This window comes from Centropristis striata, chromosome 8, assembly GCF_030273125.1.
Source record: "Centropristis striata isolate RG_2023a ecotype Rhode Island chromosome 8, C.striata_1.0, whole genome shotgun sequence".
In the NCBI taxonomy this organism is placed as follows: Eukaryota; Metazoa; Chordata; class Actinopteri; order Perciformes; family Serranidae; genus Centropristis; species Centropristis striata.
Genome location: NC_081524.1, coordinates 17,915,288 through 17,930,602, shown reverse-complemented (window position 1 = coordinate 17,930,602; position 15,315 = coordinate 17,915,288). Strand labels below are relative to the sequence as shown.

General features: G+C 39.1%; 1 protein-coding gene across 1 annotated transcript; it reads left to right on the top strand.

Moving 5' to 3' along the window:
• Window positions 1–2,818: 2,818 nt before the first annotated feature.
• Window positions 2,819–14,673, top strand: LOC131976723 (putative nuclease HARBI1). The gene is made up of 6 exons (XM_059339878.1): window positions 2,819–2,938; window positions 8,406–8,481; window positions 8,553–8,665; window positions 8,762–8,873; window positions 8,972–9,246; window positions 14,557–14,673. Exons 1-6 carry the CDS (start codon window positions 2,879–2,881, stop codon window positions 14,584–14,586), a joined length of 666 nt encoding a protein of 221 aa, XP_059195861.1. The 5' UTR covers window positions 2,819–2,878; the 3' UTR covers window positions 14,587–14,673.
• The last annotated feature ends 642 nt before the right edge of the window (window positions 14,674–15,315 follow it).

The window sequence follows — 15,315 nt, the reverse complement described above, 5'->3', positions numbered from 1 at the left end:
CTGAGAACAGTGAGAAGTAATTTTTTCACATGGATTTTTAGTATACCATTGAATAATGACTGAATACATAAGCTCAAGCAACAAAAATATTGTTTATTTTGGTTCATGTCCAACAGACCAGTGCAATTTTTGCCATTAAGTGTAGCAATAGCATATTTAGAAATATAGTACATTTCATAAATCCAGGTAGCCTATAGGTAGTTAGACCTTCTGTAAACTATAATACTTTGGTTTTTGAAGTAAAACAAAATCCATGCTAGCTACCACACTAGCCGCTAGCTGCAATATGTTTAGCATTGAGGTGATACTTGAGGCTGGATGTGCTGCGGTGATATGTGAATTCCTTGTTGCATAGCAACACAACCATGCTCTTATCGACGCTTCCATCCGTTGGTTTTTAGTAACAAAATGTCCCATCATCCACGGGGCCAACCAAAGCGTCTCATCAGCTTCTTCCTTCATGTTCACTGTGGTTTGTTGTTGTCTGAACTCATGAACGCTAGTTGGTGCTCCAGTATAATCGGTCCTCCTGAAACTCATCCAGTGAGAAACGTTCCACGGTGCAAAAATAAGTGCGATTAAAATGTGTCAGTTTTTTTTACGCGTTAATTAGGAATAACGTGATCCTCCCACGCGCTACGTCAGGTGACAAGAAGCGGTCTGCTAACTGTCATGTGTCAGAAGAAGCATGACTCTAGTTCAGGGCTCTCTCCAGACTGAGAGAGACGAGGCAGCGCCCAGGATAATGAAATAGGCAATTGGCACAGGGTGAAAAATAAATGGGTTACAAAAATCGTGGGATAAAATGTAATAAAAAAATAAATACTGATACCGATGCGGCAACCTCAAGTATCTGCCGATAATGAAACCAATCTGATTCCATCTCTTTCCCTTAAACAACTAAGCTGTTAAAAAATGTTTTTCAGAATCCACTTTTCTAAACCTGGCCATCTAAAAGCATCATGCTCAAACTGTTAACCTTTTGGAGTTTGGGGCTATTTAGTCGGTTTTGGACTCCTTTTCATTCTGCCTGTCCAAACCACTTAAAAATCTTTACCATGACAGGCCGGATTCAAACCCGGCTCCGCCGCAGCAAGGTCTCGGCCTTAATGGTAACGTTCTACCGGTGTGAGCCACCGGGACGCCCCACATTAAACTTTTTTTAACAAAAAACACACAAAGAAATTCCAAAGAACACAGAAATGACAAAAAAACAGTAAACACAAAAGATTGCATTAAAAATGCTGAATGCACACTACAAAATTAGAAAAATCTCTGCAAAAAAAATAAGATCATGTTACTACACTTGGTCAAGGTGTTTTTTTACCTTTGCGTGAAAAAAGGTTGATACATTAAATTGGACATGGAAACTTATGGAAAAGCCAAAACTTTAGAGTTCAGCTGACAGCAGGGCTCCATGCTGCTTCGTTTTTACGTTGTGACGTTGTGGCGCTTTCATGGACTCCAGAGGGTTAAACAGCTTCTCCCATCAAGGAAGAGATACATCGCCCACAACAGTACCTAGCCTCTATAGTTTAGTTTTAGGGTTTTGCCTAATATCAGCCCGATACCGATGCTGCATATCGAAACGGCGCATCACTATTAAAAACTTTGTAAAAAAATTATAGGTCAAACCTTAAACAGGAATAAAATTCCAGCCTAAAATGTATATAAACATAGGATTAAATTTAACATCTGATCCAGCTGTTTGAGTCAGTATTGGCCTGATATCTGATGTATTAGAGCAGTGGTTCTCAAATGGGGGTACGTGTAGCCCTGGGGGTACGGGAAGGCACTCCAGGGGGTACGTGAGATTTTAAAATATACATTTAAAAAGTAGCATCCATGCAAAAATCCTTTAAAAAGAATTATTTCATCAATATATTAGGAAAACACAAGTATAAGCTCATAAAATGAATTTTATATTCAGCAGGCTATTCTATTTGATTCTCCTAAAAACCCAGAGTGTCCCCCATACCAGGATGGTTGGACCCAACCTGTCATATGACACCTGGCATCACCTGTCAATCAGTTGAAAACTCAAAGATGGAGTAATGGTTGATGCATAGCAGTTATAGTTTTAAATGGTTATATGCTCACTGTTTTCACTACATTAGTTTGAATCATTATATTTTAGTGATGAGAAATATTTGCAATAAATTTAGTCATGGATTATTAACATATAAAATGTTTGAAATATATATATTTTTTTCAAATGTTTGAATTTTGTATGTGTTTATCAGTTACAAAGTTTAATAAATCAGACACTGATGGCACAGCGCTCTGCTTTAACTCTTTTTTTTTTTTTCAACCAATAATGCTTTGCCCTGGTTAGGGGGTACTTGGCTGAAAAATATTTCACAGGGGGTACATCACTGAAAAAAGGTTGGGAACCACTGTATTAGAGCATCTCTGATATAATCGAAAATTAAATATTATTTTTTTATGAACTGTGCCATTGAGCACTTTTACTATTGACAATTTAAGTTTATAATGAAGCTAGTGCGTTTTTGACACTTTACCTTTACTTGAATCAAATATTGAATGCAGGACTTTTACTTGTAACAGAATATTTCTACACTGCAGTACTGCTACTTTTACTCACTCAGAGACCTGAGTACTTGTTTTCACACCGCAGGCGACGCAACATCTCCCTTGCAGAGGAGGTGCTCAGGAAATACACCCACTCATTTTTCTATTCATTTATCTGTTCATCAGGTGCAGGCGCAGCGACACCCACACAAATTTCCCCCAAGTGCCATGACACGGCGAGGCCTTTCCCCACCAACATGCCCGGATTGTAAAACCTTCATGGGAGGATGGAGGAGCAGCTGGATGCTTCACCTCCCTGGTTAAAGAGGAACCGTGTGACTCGGAGATGGTCATTAAATGGGAAATGGAGCTGAATATGTGCAGAAAAAAAAACCTGCAAGAAAAGGTAAGCTCAGCCACTGATGAACAACTTCAGCGTCTCTGGTGTGTCTGATCAGATGAGGCTTTTTTCATTGGTGCCATAAGGGCAGCTAGTGTATAAAAAGCATGATGAATGTGGTCTGCAGGATATTAGTGTCCTGAACTTGAAATTAAGGAAAAGAATAAGTCGAGACGTCTCAGGTGCTACAACCTCCCTCCCACGGAGCTACACGTTTTAGTCACATGTGGTTGGTAAATTAGAAATGAGCCCACTCATTTTACTGAAGAATGGCCTGGGGAAATTGTGGGCTCTGAAGGGCCTCAGTTCACAGATCTTATCGGGTGATCTAACATCACCTGAAACCTGATTCCGACCTCACGGCAGTGCTTCACATGACTTCACATGCGAGCTATACAGGAATAAACACTCTGTCCTTTAGACATGTCAGACAACATGTACAACTGAAACTGAACCTTTGCATCTGTGGCAGTTCTTCACGGTGCCACTGTCATATCAGCAAGTATTTGGGCCGTTTATGAACAATCCAGTTCCAATTTGACAACAACTCCTTAGTGAGGGCCGGCTCTATTTGGTTTGATTTGGTGCCCTAGGCGCCAGCATGTGTTTCAACTACATTTAAGTAATTTGTACACACCTGGACTTCCTTGCAACAAAGGCATCTATTGTGTCATTAAATGATAAAAATGAAACTTATTCACACAAAACGGCATTTAAAAAAAGATGACATAACTTTACCTTTATATTTGGACTTCTTCTCCTCCTCCTCTTTTCTTCTCTTTCAATACTGCGCACCAGAGAGCTTTGACGGCCGTTTCATCTTGCAAGATTTATCAAAACATAACCTGTCTGTCACTTGAAGTGACCTGAACTCTGTGACAGCGATCTGACTGTCTAAGTGGGGGCAAGGCAATGACCACACATCACGTGATTCAGCACCACAAGTGACAAAATGTTATTGTTTATCTGTTTCTTTATTTTGTTAATATTTATTATTTTCAAGACTAGGGTTGTCACAATACTACAATTTTCAACTCAATACCGATACTCAGGAAAATATTCGATACTTGATACCATTTTTCGATACCACCAGGATAAAAACAAAGACCCCAAAATTATGAACAAGAAAAATGCAACATGTAAAAATTAACAGAACCACAGGTTAAATATTTATATTAAAAAACAGTTGTGCAAAAAGAAACTGCAACTATGATAACAAGCTTCAGGTCTGAGGTAGTGCAAAAAATAAATAAATACAATAAACAATAACAATTAGAACAATATTTTGAGGTTGTATGCTGTGCACAATATTAGGCAAGCTCGATAAGTAGACTTTTCTCTGCTTCATTCTGGGACTTCAAGAGAGAAAATAACACTTTTCAGTCACCAACATTTATGTAAACTCTCTGCTTGTATACTGACACTGTGTCAATAAACGTATTAGGGACATACTATGTGCCTGATTTATTTATTTATTTACGTTGTTTATAATCATTAATGTGACGTCAGCCTTTAATTGCTAGCTGTGGCTAATGGCAAATAATAACACGGCCAACATTAATGCGAGCCACCGGCCACAATAACATCAGTAATAGTTAATCAGTAAGTTTGACACAAAAAGGTCGAGGGGGATATCGATACTTTTGAAAATGAGTATTGATACTTTTGACAACCCTATTTAAGACAGAACACGAAGAGAGGGCGACAATGGGCATCGAAAATGATTGGGGTTTTTTTTGTTTGTTTTTTTCTCCCTCGAGGGTGACTGGCAGCGCCCCTCCAGCAGATGCCGCTCTCAGCAACCACCTATGTCGCCTATGCCTAGAGCCGGCCCTGATTATTCCTGAACGTTTCTTGACTTTATGAGCTGAAAGAACCGCTTGTCTTTGACAGAACCAAACTTTTATTCACTGTGGGGATAGATGCTCAGCCGAAACGTCTCCAGTGGACACTGTCCATTAACCCTCTGGAGTCTCCAAAAGCACCAAATCATTCAGACTTCTTGATGACATCCAGACTTGAAAACAAAGCAGCGTGGAGCCCTACTGTAAATTTACCTCTAAAGTTCTGGCTGTAAACTCCATGAGGCCAGTTTCAGTTTGATGATGATATACCAAGTAAAACTGGAGACAAGCTCAAATATATTTAGTCTGAAATGATAGAACTGGATGGAACCCTCTTATATGTTAAATTTGCTACCTTTGTTCACATTTGCAACTTTTAAATCTTTTTATTGAGCATGATAGTGTTTTGAAAGTTAAAAAAAAGACACAAAATGACTATACAAAGACACAAAATGACTGAAAAAAGACACAAAATTACCAAAAAAGAAACAAAATTACTAAAAAAAGACACAAAATGACCAAAAAAAGACACAAAATTACTATAAAAAGACACAAAATGACACAAAATTACTAAAAATAGACACAATATGACCAAAAAGACACAAAATGACCAAAAAAGACAAAATGAGGAGACAGAATGACCAAAAAATCCCCCACAGAAGACACAAAATCATACAAAAAGATACAAATGACCAATAAAGACACGAAATGACTTACAAAGACTCATTAAAAGGATTAGAAAATGGACAAAATAGCCCAAGACTCCATAGAGTTAAATCACAAGATAAGATATCTTAATGTCACTGTACAAGTACAATGAAATGCTGTAGAAGATCAATTATAGATGGAATAGAAATACTGACAATTAAATGTATGAAAAATATATTTGGAAATACTATGTAGAAAACAGTGCAACGTCAAAAATAGATACGATTAGTTTAGATTTTCCTTTATTAGTCCCACAACGGGGGAATTTCCAGTATTACAGCAGCAAAGAGGATAGCAAGATGAAGAGGAGCTTCAATAAAAATCACAATAAATAGTAAACAAGCAGTATAAACTAGAAATATATATCATAAATATTATACGACAATACTATAAAATACGAGAAAAAACCTTATTACACACAAGAATAGAATAGAATATAAATAAGGTGCTGCAGTGTTTCCCTGAGTACAAAATAAGCAGTGTAAATAATGTGTCACATTTAGATGCAGCTTTTAGGATCTCATGTTTGCAGCTTGAATGTTTATTAGAGAGGATGTTTTTGTTTCCACACAAGGTCAATGTGCGTAGAGTCGCCTACTTGAGGATCTTTATTTCTTCCCTTGACATTTGCTGAGCGTAAGAGGTGGGCTGAGAGCTTTATCAAGGTTTAAATCACATCCTGATGGTTTCTGTGCTCACAGCATACAATCTGTATGTTGCCTGTGTGTATCGCAGTCATTAGTTATCAAAACCACAAGTTCATTTGGGCTAACCAACTTTGTTACTGAGATTGAAATTTAAGCCTGTCAACACTTGTTGACACTTGATGTTCGGGGAGAAAACTATTTTATCCAGTTAAATACATTTTTTCTTCTTCTGAGGAACAACCACTGTTGAGAAATGCATTGAGGAAACCTTTAGAATTAAATTATCTGACTCCAACAAAAAAACCTCACCTATTTCTCTTAGAGATAGACCGATAGGCTCAGTGCAACATCTGCCATTCTCTGGTGAGCTGCTGCTGATACCAGAAAAAAGAAAAACACATCAAATATGTGGATCATCTGCACCACCACCTCCAGGCCTAGAACAACATACACATTGTTTGCTATCCAACGGTTAATATGTTTTGTTTGTTTTGTTAATAAATGTTTGTTTTTTTCTTTAAATTGAGACTTGTGTAACATTTGTTATCATTGTGTCATTTTTATCATGTAAATGGAGGGAGAAAAGGCAATATCGGCTCCAAGAATCGGCCCAAAAAAAGACTGATGTCAAAATAATCGGTATTGGCATCGGCCTTAAAAAATCTGTATCGGTCGACCACTAATTTCTCTGCGCCGATCGTTTGATGGGGAATGATGAGCAGGAGACGTCCGAGTTCTCAGTTTAACTTCATTTTATTACAATACGTCAAGAAATGTGCAGTTACAGAGTCTCTGGGTTCAATCTACACGTCCCTGACATCACATTAGGCTTGTCAGTTCATGGAGGCTGAACCTCTGCTTCTGCAATGATATCAGTTCAAAAACAATATCAGATGCGATGTTGATGAAAACATGTGGCCTAACCCTGAAGATCGCAGAGATTAGATACAGTAATTTTGTGCTTTTTTTTTAGTTCCCCCCCTTTTTACCTGGGCTTTTTGCTGTTGTTTTTTTGTTCCGAATGCTCATGTGTGTTTCATGGATATTTTGTTCACTGTAAGCAATACTGTAAAACTTTTTCTGTTCTATCATATTGTAAACAGTATTTCTAGTGTACCTCCTGTAATACAGTTTTTCTCAATTGCTAAAACACATTTTTCAAATCCTCCTGTCCTTTTCTCAGAATTCTTATTGCAGGAGAATTGTGTTTAGAGATTTGCAAAAGGAATGACTGAGATCTGCAAATAGTGTTTTACTAGATGAAGATAGTTTATGGTTTTGTCAAAAGGTTTGATTCGGGGAATGAGTTTAGACAACCGAGCAATCGATTCACACAACAGGAATTATTGTTTTAGCAACTGAGAAAAACTGTAAACGGTAAAGGAAAAAACAAACTGATTTGCTTTTTACTGGAATGCTTTTGAATGTGAACATTACATGTGGACATACAGTTCCCAACCAAGAAATTTAGTGTAAAAACGGTGGATAGCATGTTTTGCATGCAAGTACCTGTAAAACTGAAACATAAAAGTCTATGCACTTTTTGTAATGTCAACAATAGCCAGTATTTTGAAACCTGGGGCCCGTTGCACAAAAGTAGGATTAAGACATCCAGGATCAGTGACTGAGCTGGGCTCAATGAATCCAAAACAAGAGCGTCCGGGCTTAGTTGGTTGCACAAAGACCAAGCCAGGATGAGCAGACACGGATTCATCAAGCCAGGTGAAACCAATCCTGGATAGGTGCGCGCTCGCGGCTCCCTCAGATAGACCCCGCCACCGATCACAGATTCACTGATTCACCATGGCGAGTAGAGCGGCTTACTTTTCCCCGTCGGAGGGAGAAATCCGGATGGAGGCATACGAGGAGGTGAAAGACATTATTAAGAATAAAGGAAACACCGCCACAGTGATAAAGCAAAGAGAAAACGCGTGGCAAAGTATTGCTAACCGTCTGAATGCGTAAATAGTGCACAACTACATACTCACCGCTCTGCTGAAACCTCACAATTACAATCCAAATAGTTAATTCACATCTCCAAAAACGCAGTTGTACTCTGATTATGAATCAGTTGAATTTTCAATTGAAATGGACTGCAGATATGAGTGAACTTGTGTAAATATAACTCCATCAGACTGTATTATTATTTGATAAATAGATGAGCTAATAGTAGTAATAACTTTAATTTATATAGCGCCTTTCTAAGGACCCACGGTCGCTCACTGACTTCATTGGATTTCCTTATAAATACAGTTTCTCTTTTCTTATATTTAGTGTGTATGTGTCTTCATCTCCTTCTCTGGCCACAGAAGACTCTGTGACATCAAAGAGGAGTTCTATAGGATTGCAGGTGAGAAAATCTACAAATGACAGGACAACTGTTACCAGTCATAGTAGGATACTCATTACTTTGTGTTACAGGTTTCCCCAATGTCACTGGTGCACTGGACTGCACACACCTCAAGATAAAATCCCCAGGGGCCCATGAGGTGGATTTTGTGAATAGGAAATCCTTTCACAGCATTAATGTTCAGGTGAACATAACTTTTTGAAATTGTCAATTGATGAACACTGTTCATTGCTTGTGGTGTGCATTGATTGGTTTAAAAGTCCTCATATTATGATTTCAGATGGTCTGCTATACTGACTGTCTGATCAACAATGTTGTGGCAGAATGGCCTGGCTCAGTCCATGACTCCAGAGTCTTTGGGACCTCTGAAATCTGTCAGCGCCTATCACAAGGTGAGCCACACAGCCATTAATAACCACTTTTTACATTATGGCTGTGTCAAGAATGTCACTCTGTTTGAGGTTGTAATGATGAGATTTTGTGTTGACAGGTGAATTCTCTGGTGTGTTGCTGGGAGACAGGGGGTCTGCCTGCCAGCCTTTTCTCCTGACACCATTCACAGACCCCCAGGAAGCACAGCAGGCCTACATCCATGACCATGCCAGGACCAGGCCCAGAGTCGAGATGACCTTTGGCCTCCTGAAGGCACGATTTCAGTGTCTTCACTGTCCTCCACAATGTGGCCTGCCTGAGGAAGGAGAGTGCCCCCAGAGGGCCACAATCCATGGACTGAGACACTTCCCTGATGACGACAGTGGTCGGATGGTGAGGGACCAATATATGTTAAATTATTTTAGTTAATATGCATACTTTAAAATTAAGTTAAATATGTCCTGCAGTGGCAGAGGAATTTGTGTGTTTTTTTTTTATTTAAATTGATTTGGCCTCTTATGATGATTGTGCTGTATACTGTGTGTATACAAGCTATCAGGAAGGCTACAGCATTATTTGTCTGTTCATTCGAATTCGTGTATGGATTTGTCCTGCATTTATTTCAGTGTGCAGACATGCAGGGTGTATTATATTCAGACCTTTGAATGTGTATTTATCCTTGTGTTGTATAATATACTCAGATTGTGTGCTTTCTATCTTGTAGAGTCACTGTGACTTCAGTTTAGAGAGGAGCTGATGGTTTACCTGTTTTGATTCATCCTTATTCAATAAAGGAACATAATGTTACACTTTGTGTATATATTTATTTATATGGGATGTGTATTTTATACGACCGAGTTTTAGGGCCACACTGAGGAAGACAACAAAAGTCATAAATTTATGAGACTGATTCTTTCTGTGGAAAAGATGTATTGTCTTGCATCTTTGCATATTTTTAAAGTCCTGATACTTCTGACAATATGATGCTGGCTGATGTGCCAAAAGATTAAGAATCTCCTAGTTGGTGAAACCTATACTGAAGTACAATTCCATAAAAAAGCTCCACGGCCTTCATTTTAACAACTCTCCTCCTCTAAAACAAGTTAAATTAGTAGTCTGTTTTATAGCCTTATAGTCTTTGGGAAACTGTAAAGTATCTAATGATTGCAACAGCATCTAAAATAATCAATTATCCAAAATTATTGAAATTAATGATCACACATGTTTAAATAATGACAGTGGGTCTAGTTCTATGTGGTAACAATGTGTAAAGGGCAATGGAATAACTATTGGTGTCTGTTTGTGGTGACTGCTGACTGAGATAAGGGATGAGATTAAATAGATCCTGGAATTTAGCCAGGTCTGGGGCAGGCTAGCTCCATAGAATAAATCTCCATGGTAACTTATACCATAACATATCCTACTGCCCCCTATCCTGCTTTTGTGCAACCGGATCACGGATAAGTTGAACCAGGATAACCAACATTTCCTGGTTTAATCCCTTATCCTAGTTTTGTGCAACAGGCCCCTGGTGTGGTTTGATTGACAGCATGTACCTTGTGAAGTGAAAACAAGTGTTATTCTTTGACAGAATAATTTCATTTTGAGTCAGATTTCCAGTGTTTTGGTAAAGTTAGTGTGTGCAGAGAAAGATGTGTTCTATTTTGAAATGAAGAGTTAGTATATATTAAACAAAATGTGTTTTTGAGAAGAAAATTATCCATTTGGTCAATTGTGTTTTGTAGGTGTGAGTCTGTGTTAAGAGTTTAGAAAAAGTATCTGAAGTATGGGTAAGCGCTTGTTAGCGATTGAAAAAAAACTGTAGAGTAAAATAAAAAGTAATGCATAATATCCTCTTTAAATTCAAAGCATGCAAAGCAAAAACAATGTGCATGACATACAGTATATAGTGCCAAACATTACATATTAATAAGTAATAAGGACATGTATTCCTTAGTGGTATTTCACATTTTTTAGAAAAAACTTCAGTGACTTCAGACCCACACATTGTACCAACTTTCTTTGAATCAGGGTTGTAAAAATAAAATTCTTCCTTTACGTAGAACCTTGGTGGTAACAAGTAGCAAGATGCCATTTCCTGTGTGAAATGGAAGGAAGTCACTATTTTAGAGCTGTCTACAGTTTAGGTGGTGTTTTCACTATCAGGACTAGTAAAGTGAGAAAGCTGTGGTTGTTCTGTGAGACATTTAGCTCTAATTCGGCAGAGGTGAGACATCAGGTTGCAGATTTTGTGGCCAGGAATGTTCAGTTTTGAATGATTGTGATAAAGAGTGGTCAAATTTTCGTTTTCGTTTTTTGAATAAACTCAGTCATTTTTGAGGCTATAATCCTTGTTTTGTGTTGATAATATAGAGATTTTTACACTCATGTGAAAACCATATATCTCCAGACGGTACATTTTTTATGAGCTAAAAACAGTTCTGTTTTCAAGAGCTGCCCCCTCAGCGAATATTATTTTTGTGAAATACTGAGATAGACAACTAAATCAGTCAGTGAACCAGATCCTGTGTTCGCAGTGAATGCTCACTCCTCCAGTTCTTGAAAATTGTTCCTGAATGTCTGATGATGAATAACAAGGGAAATATCATTGACTAAGATATTTTTTTTGATTTGATTTGATTTATTTGGCACAGTTTTAAAAGAAAGAAAATAACATAATAACAACAACAATAATACAATTTATATATTCCATATACATATTGAAATAAAATAAAGACATGCCAGGAAAGCCCAAAAAACCCTCATGGGGCTTGATTGACATCCTGGTGGTAGCAACTGGCATGAGTGCATGTTTTGGAGGATCAACACATGGCTCATTTGAATATTCAAATGAGCCATGTGTTGATTGGTCACTACATGAAAATGTAACTGTTGTAATTAAGCACCGGGGCATCAACTATGTTGGGGTATCTGGTTACAGATACCAGTTGCCTTCATCAAGGATCACCAAAAATGTTGGGAATTAAGGATGGCTCTTTTATGAATAAATGATGACCTTGCACAGGGCGTCAAATATATTAATAAAAGGGTGTTATCATAAATGCTATCCCTTTCATAAGGATACCAAATATGCAGAATGAACCTGAGCAACACTTGTGTGGATCTCACGGTTCAAAAGTGTGGTTGGATGGCTATAAGAATTATTAATAATTATCATAAACAATTATTAATTATAAGAAATTATATGACTTGATTTACTCTAAGTCAGCTCGTAAAAAGGGGCACCACTCTGTAAACAGAGAAAATATAGCCAATTCACCTAAATCAGTCTCATAAAGTTATTAAATTATCAATTTGGAACACTGATTATTAATTATGAATATAATTATAATCAAATTACTGTCACACCGTGGTGAGGTCTTGGGTTTTTTTTATGTTTGGTCTCGTCACTGCTTTTATTTTGAAAAGTAACTCTCCTCTCGTTTCAGATCACCTGCCCCTCCCTGTGTGTGTCACCTGCCTGAGTGTCTCCCCTAATTACCAATTGTGTTCACCTGGTGCTCCCTCCCTCATGTGTTAAATAGTCTGTGTCTCCCTTGTCCTGTGCCAGTGTGTCGTTTTTCGTCTCGCCAGCATTTCCACAGTTCTTGTCATCGCTACAGTCATCTGCCTTGTTTCGTTTTCAAGTTTGGTTCTCCTCGTAAGAGTGATTTTCTTTTGTAAATTTTCACAGCTTAGCTGCTCCCTTAGTTTGTTAGTTGTTTAGATTGCCTTTTGTTTTTCCTCCTTAAGAGTGATTTTGTGTTATTTAGTTTTTGCCCTTAGATCGTTCCTCCATTTTACGGAGTGATTTTTAGTTTAGTCTTTTCCCTGTTTAGGTTTTTCCTCCCTTTTGGAGCGCCTTTTGTTTATTAGTATTTTAGTTTGTCCCTTTTTCCCCCTTTCCCTTGTCTAGTTATTTGTCCATTACCCCATAGGATAGTTTGCCCTGAGTTTCAGGATAGTCAGGAGTTTTGTGTTTTTCCCTCTTTGTAGGAATTATTATTGTTAGGTCTTTTAGACTGTTAATGTTCATAGCCCTTTTGTTTCCTCTGTTCGGGGAGTTCCTCTTGCTGACTAAGTACCATAATAAAGTGCTTTTGACATACTCTATCTCTGCGTCTGAGTCCTGCTTCGAGCCCGGCCTGACAGTACACACTGGCCAGAATGGACTCAGCAGAGACACAGAGAGTGGCAGCGCTCCTACAGGATCAGGAGTCGCGGATATCTCGGCAGGAACAGTTCCAGACGACCATGGCTACTCATCTCGGCGACTTGTCCGGCAGAGTACAGGAACTCGTGGATCACCTGACCAAGGCGTCTGGTCCATCCCTCGCTCCGAAGACCCCAGCAGCCCCCACTCTCAGCAGGGAGTGAGGGAGGAGGGGGGCTGGTGGATCCAGGCCTCTGGATCCCCTCCTGGAGATGCTTCCAAGCAGGAACGGTGGAGAGAGAGCCGATGGAGAGAGAGAGAGGGACAGAGAGGACTGTCTCCTTTATAGCAGGCCAGTGGACCTCCTGTGGGGTCAAAGGTGCCTTGACCAATGACATGACACCTGGAAGGTGTCATAAATGCAGTGCATTCTGGGAACTTCTTGAGAGGGGACAAAATGGAGGTTCTGCCATTTTGTTGAGTTGACTTAGGAAAATGTCTCATTTAGTCCACAAATGTTAAAGTCCACAAATGAACCCAAAATTCACCTGTGGTAGAATCCCAACATAACTAATGAAATTACTTATTTTGACACAGCTTTTTTGATACACATTTTTTTCCAATAAGTATTAAACTAACAAGGTAACAACAGGCAGACCTTTTTTGTTATTTTATCAAAAGGAGGCAAATGAAACACTGTGGATATTCTCTTGGCTGGTGGTCCCGTAAGACTTTCTGGTGGTAGACCTTGGGACCCCAGCTGCTGCTGTTGACCCAAGTCTGGAGCTTTTCTTTGCAGCCATTGCCGCTGGAGTGGGTGAGCAACCGGGCAACTGAGTTTTGGACATATTGAAGTTTGTGAAGGTTGGTGGAGGGGAGGCCGTAGAGAATGCTGTTACAATAGTCCAGTCTTGAGGTTATGAAAGAATGAATTTGTGTTTCTGCAGCAGAGGAGGAGAGGATTGGACGAAGACGTGAGATGTTGCGGAGGTGGAAGAAGGATGTTTTGGTGATGTTCTTGATGTGTGATTTGAAGGAGAGAGTTGGATCCATGGTGTTGCGGAGGTGGAAGAAGGATGTTTTGGTGATGTTCTTGATGTGTGATTTGAAGGAGAGAGTTGGATCCATGGTGACGCTGAGGTTTGGGATAGAGGGGGAGGGGGTAACTGTGTGTCCATTGATGTTCAGTGAGAAGTCCTGGGAAGAGGGGAGGCAGGATTTGGGGCCAGTGATGATGATTTCTGATTTGTTGCAGTTGAGTTTGAGAAAGTTGCTGTTCATCCATGTCATTGGTGCAGTTCGTGATGGTGAGCAGAATGGCAGGAGTGATGCTTTTTGTGGAGAGGTAGAGTTGGGTATTGTCTGCGTAGCAATGAAATTGTAGTCCTTAATGGTGTATGATGTGACCAAGGGGTAGCATGTACAGGTTGAATAGGAGGGAACCAAGCACTGAGCCTTGGGGGACACCATGTGTGACTGGGGTGATATGGGATTTGCAGTTGTTGATGGAGATGTAGTGAAATCTTCATCCTTCTTCCTTCCTTTTCCAGAGGAAGAAACGGATGCCTCAAACTGAATGAGGATGAGGAGGTTGTTGTGAAGAAACCTTCTGCACCTGAAACACCAGCTCCAAAACACAGTCTGGAGAGATGGAAATGTCTGCTCAGCACAGCCACAGAGCTTAAATGGTTCCCTAAGGTCAACCAAGCTGAGATCTATCAGTTTGTCAGCGCCACAACATACATGTGCCTGTAAGAGTTTAATACTATGTGTTCATATGATACTGTATGGTGTCTGTAGGTACAAGAAATATTGGCCCTATTTAGTTATAAATACAACTCAGTTGCATAGTTAAGTATTCAATTAAATGATAAGATGTTCTATTTTTGATGCACTAAAACTCTAAATTGACCTGAATTTTGTCACATAGAATTTTTTTCTCTCCCCTTTTCAATTTAGCTCAAAATGAATACAGAAAGAGCAGAGTTTTAGAGTCTTCTTCCACCAAAATCCAACAACTTCAGTGATGTTAATCAGACAGAAATCATTCCAACGTTGTCTGCTGCCACCCACCAGTCACAGCTGGCACTGTTTTCTACCTCTGACCTCATTAAGCTGCAGAATGACAGAGAGAAAGACATGCAGGAACATTTATTACATGCCAGACCACAGGGCCACACTACTGAGGGAATCAAAGTTGCAACTTCCTGCACCAACGTAAGTCAAGTCAAACAAGATTTATTTATGTGGCCAAATAAGATATTTTGATCTAACAATCAGCCAATAAAGCTAATAAGCATTTTAATATT

Bases quoted from the DNA above. Each gene is read 5' to 3' on its own strand.
- LOC131976723 (XM_059339878.1), top strand. From the start codon at position 2,879: ATGGTCATTAAATGGGAAATGGAGCTGAATATGTGCAGAAAAAAAAAC. The intron at 8,482-8,552 runs GTGAGAAAATCT...TTTGTGTTACAG, and splicing joins GGAGTTCTATAGGATTGCAG to GTTTCCCCAATGTCACTGGT. The intron at 9,247-14,556 runs GTGAGGGACCAA...TTCCTTTTCCAG, and splicing joins ATGACGACAGTGGTCGGATG to AGGAAGAAACGGATGCCTCA.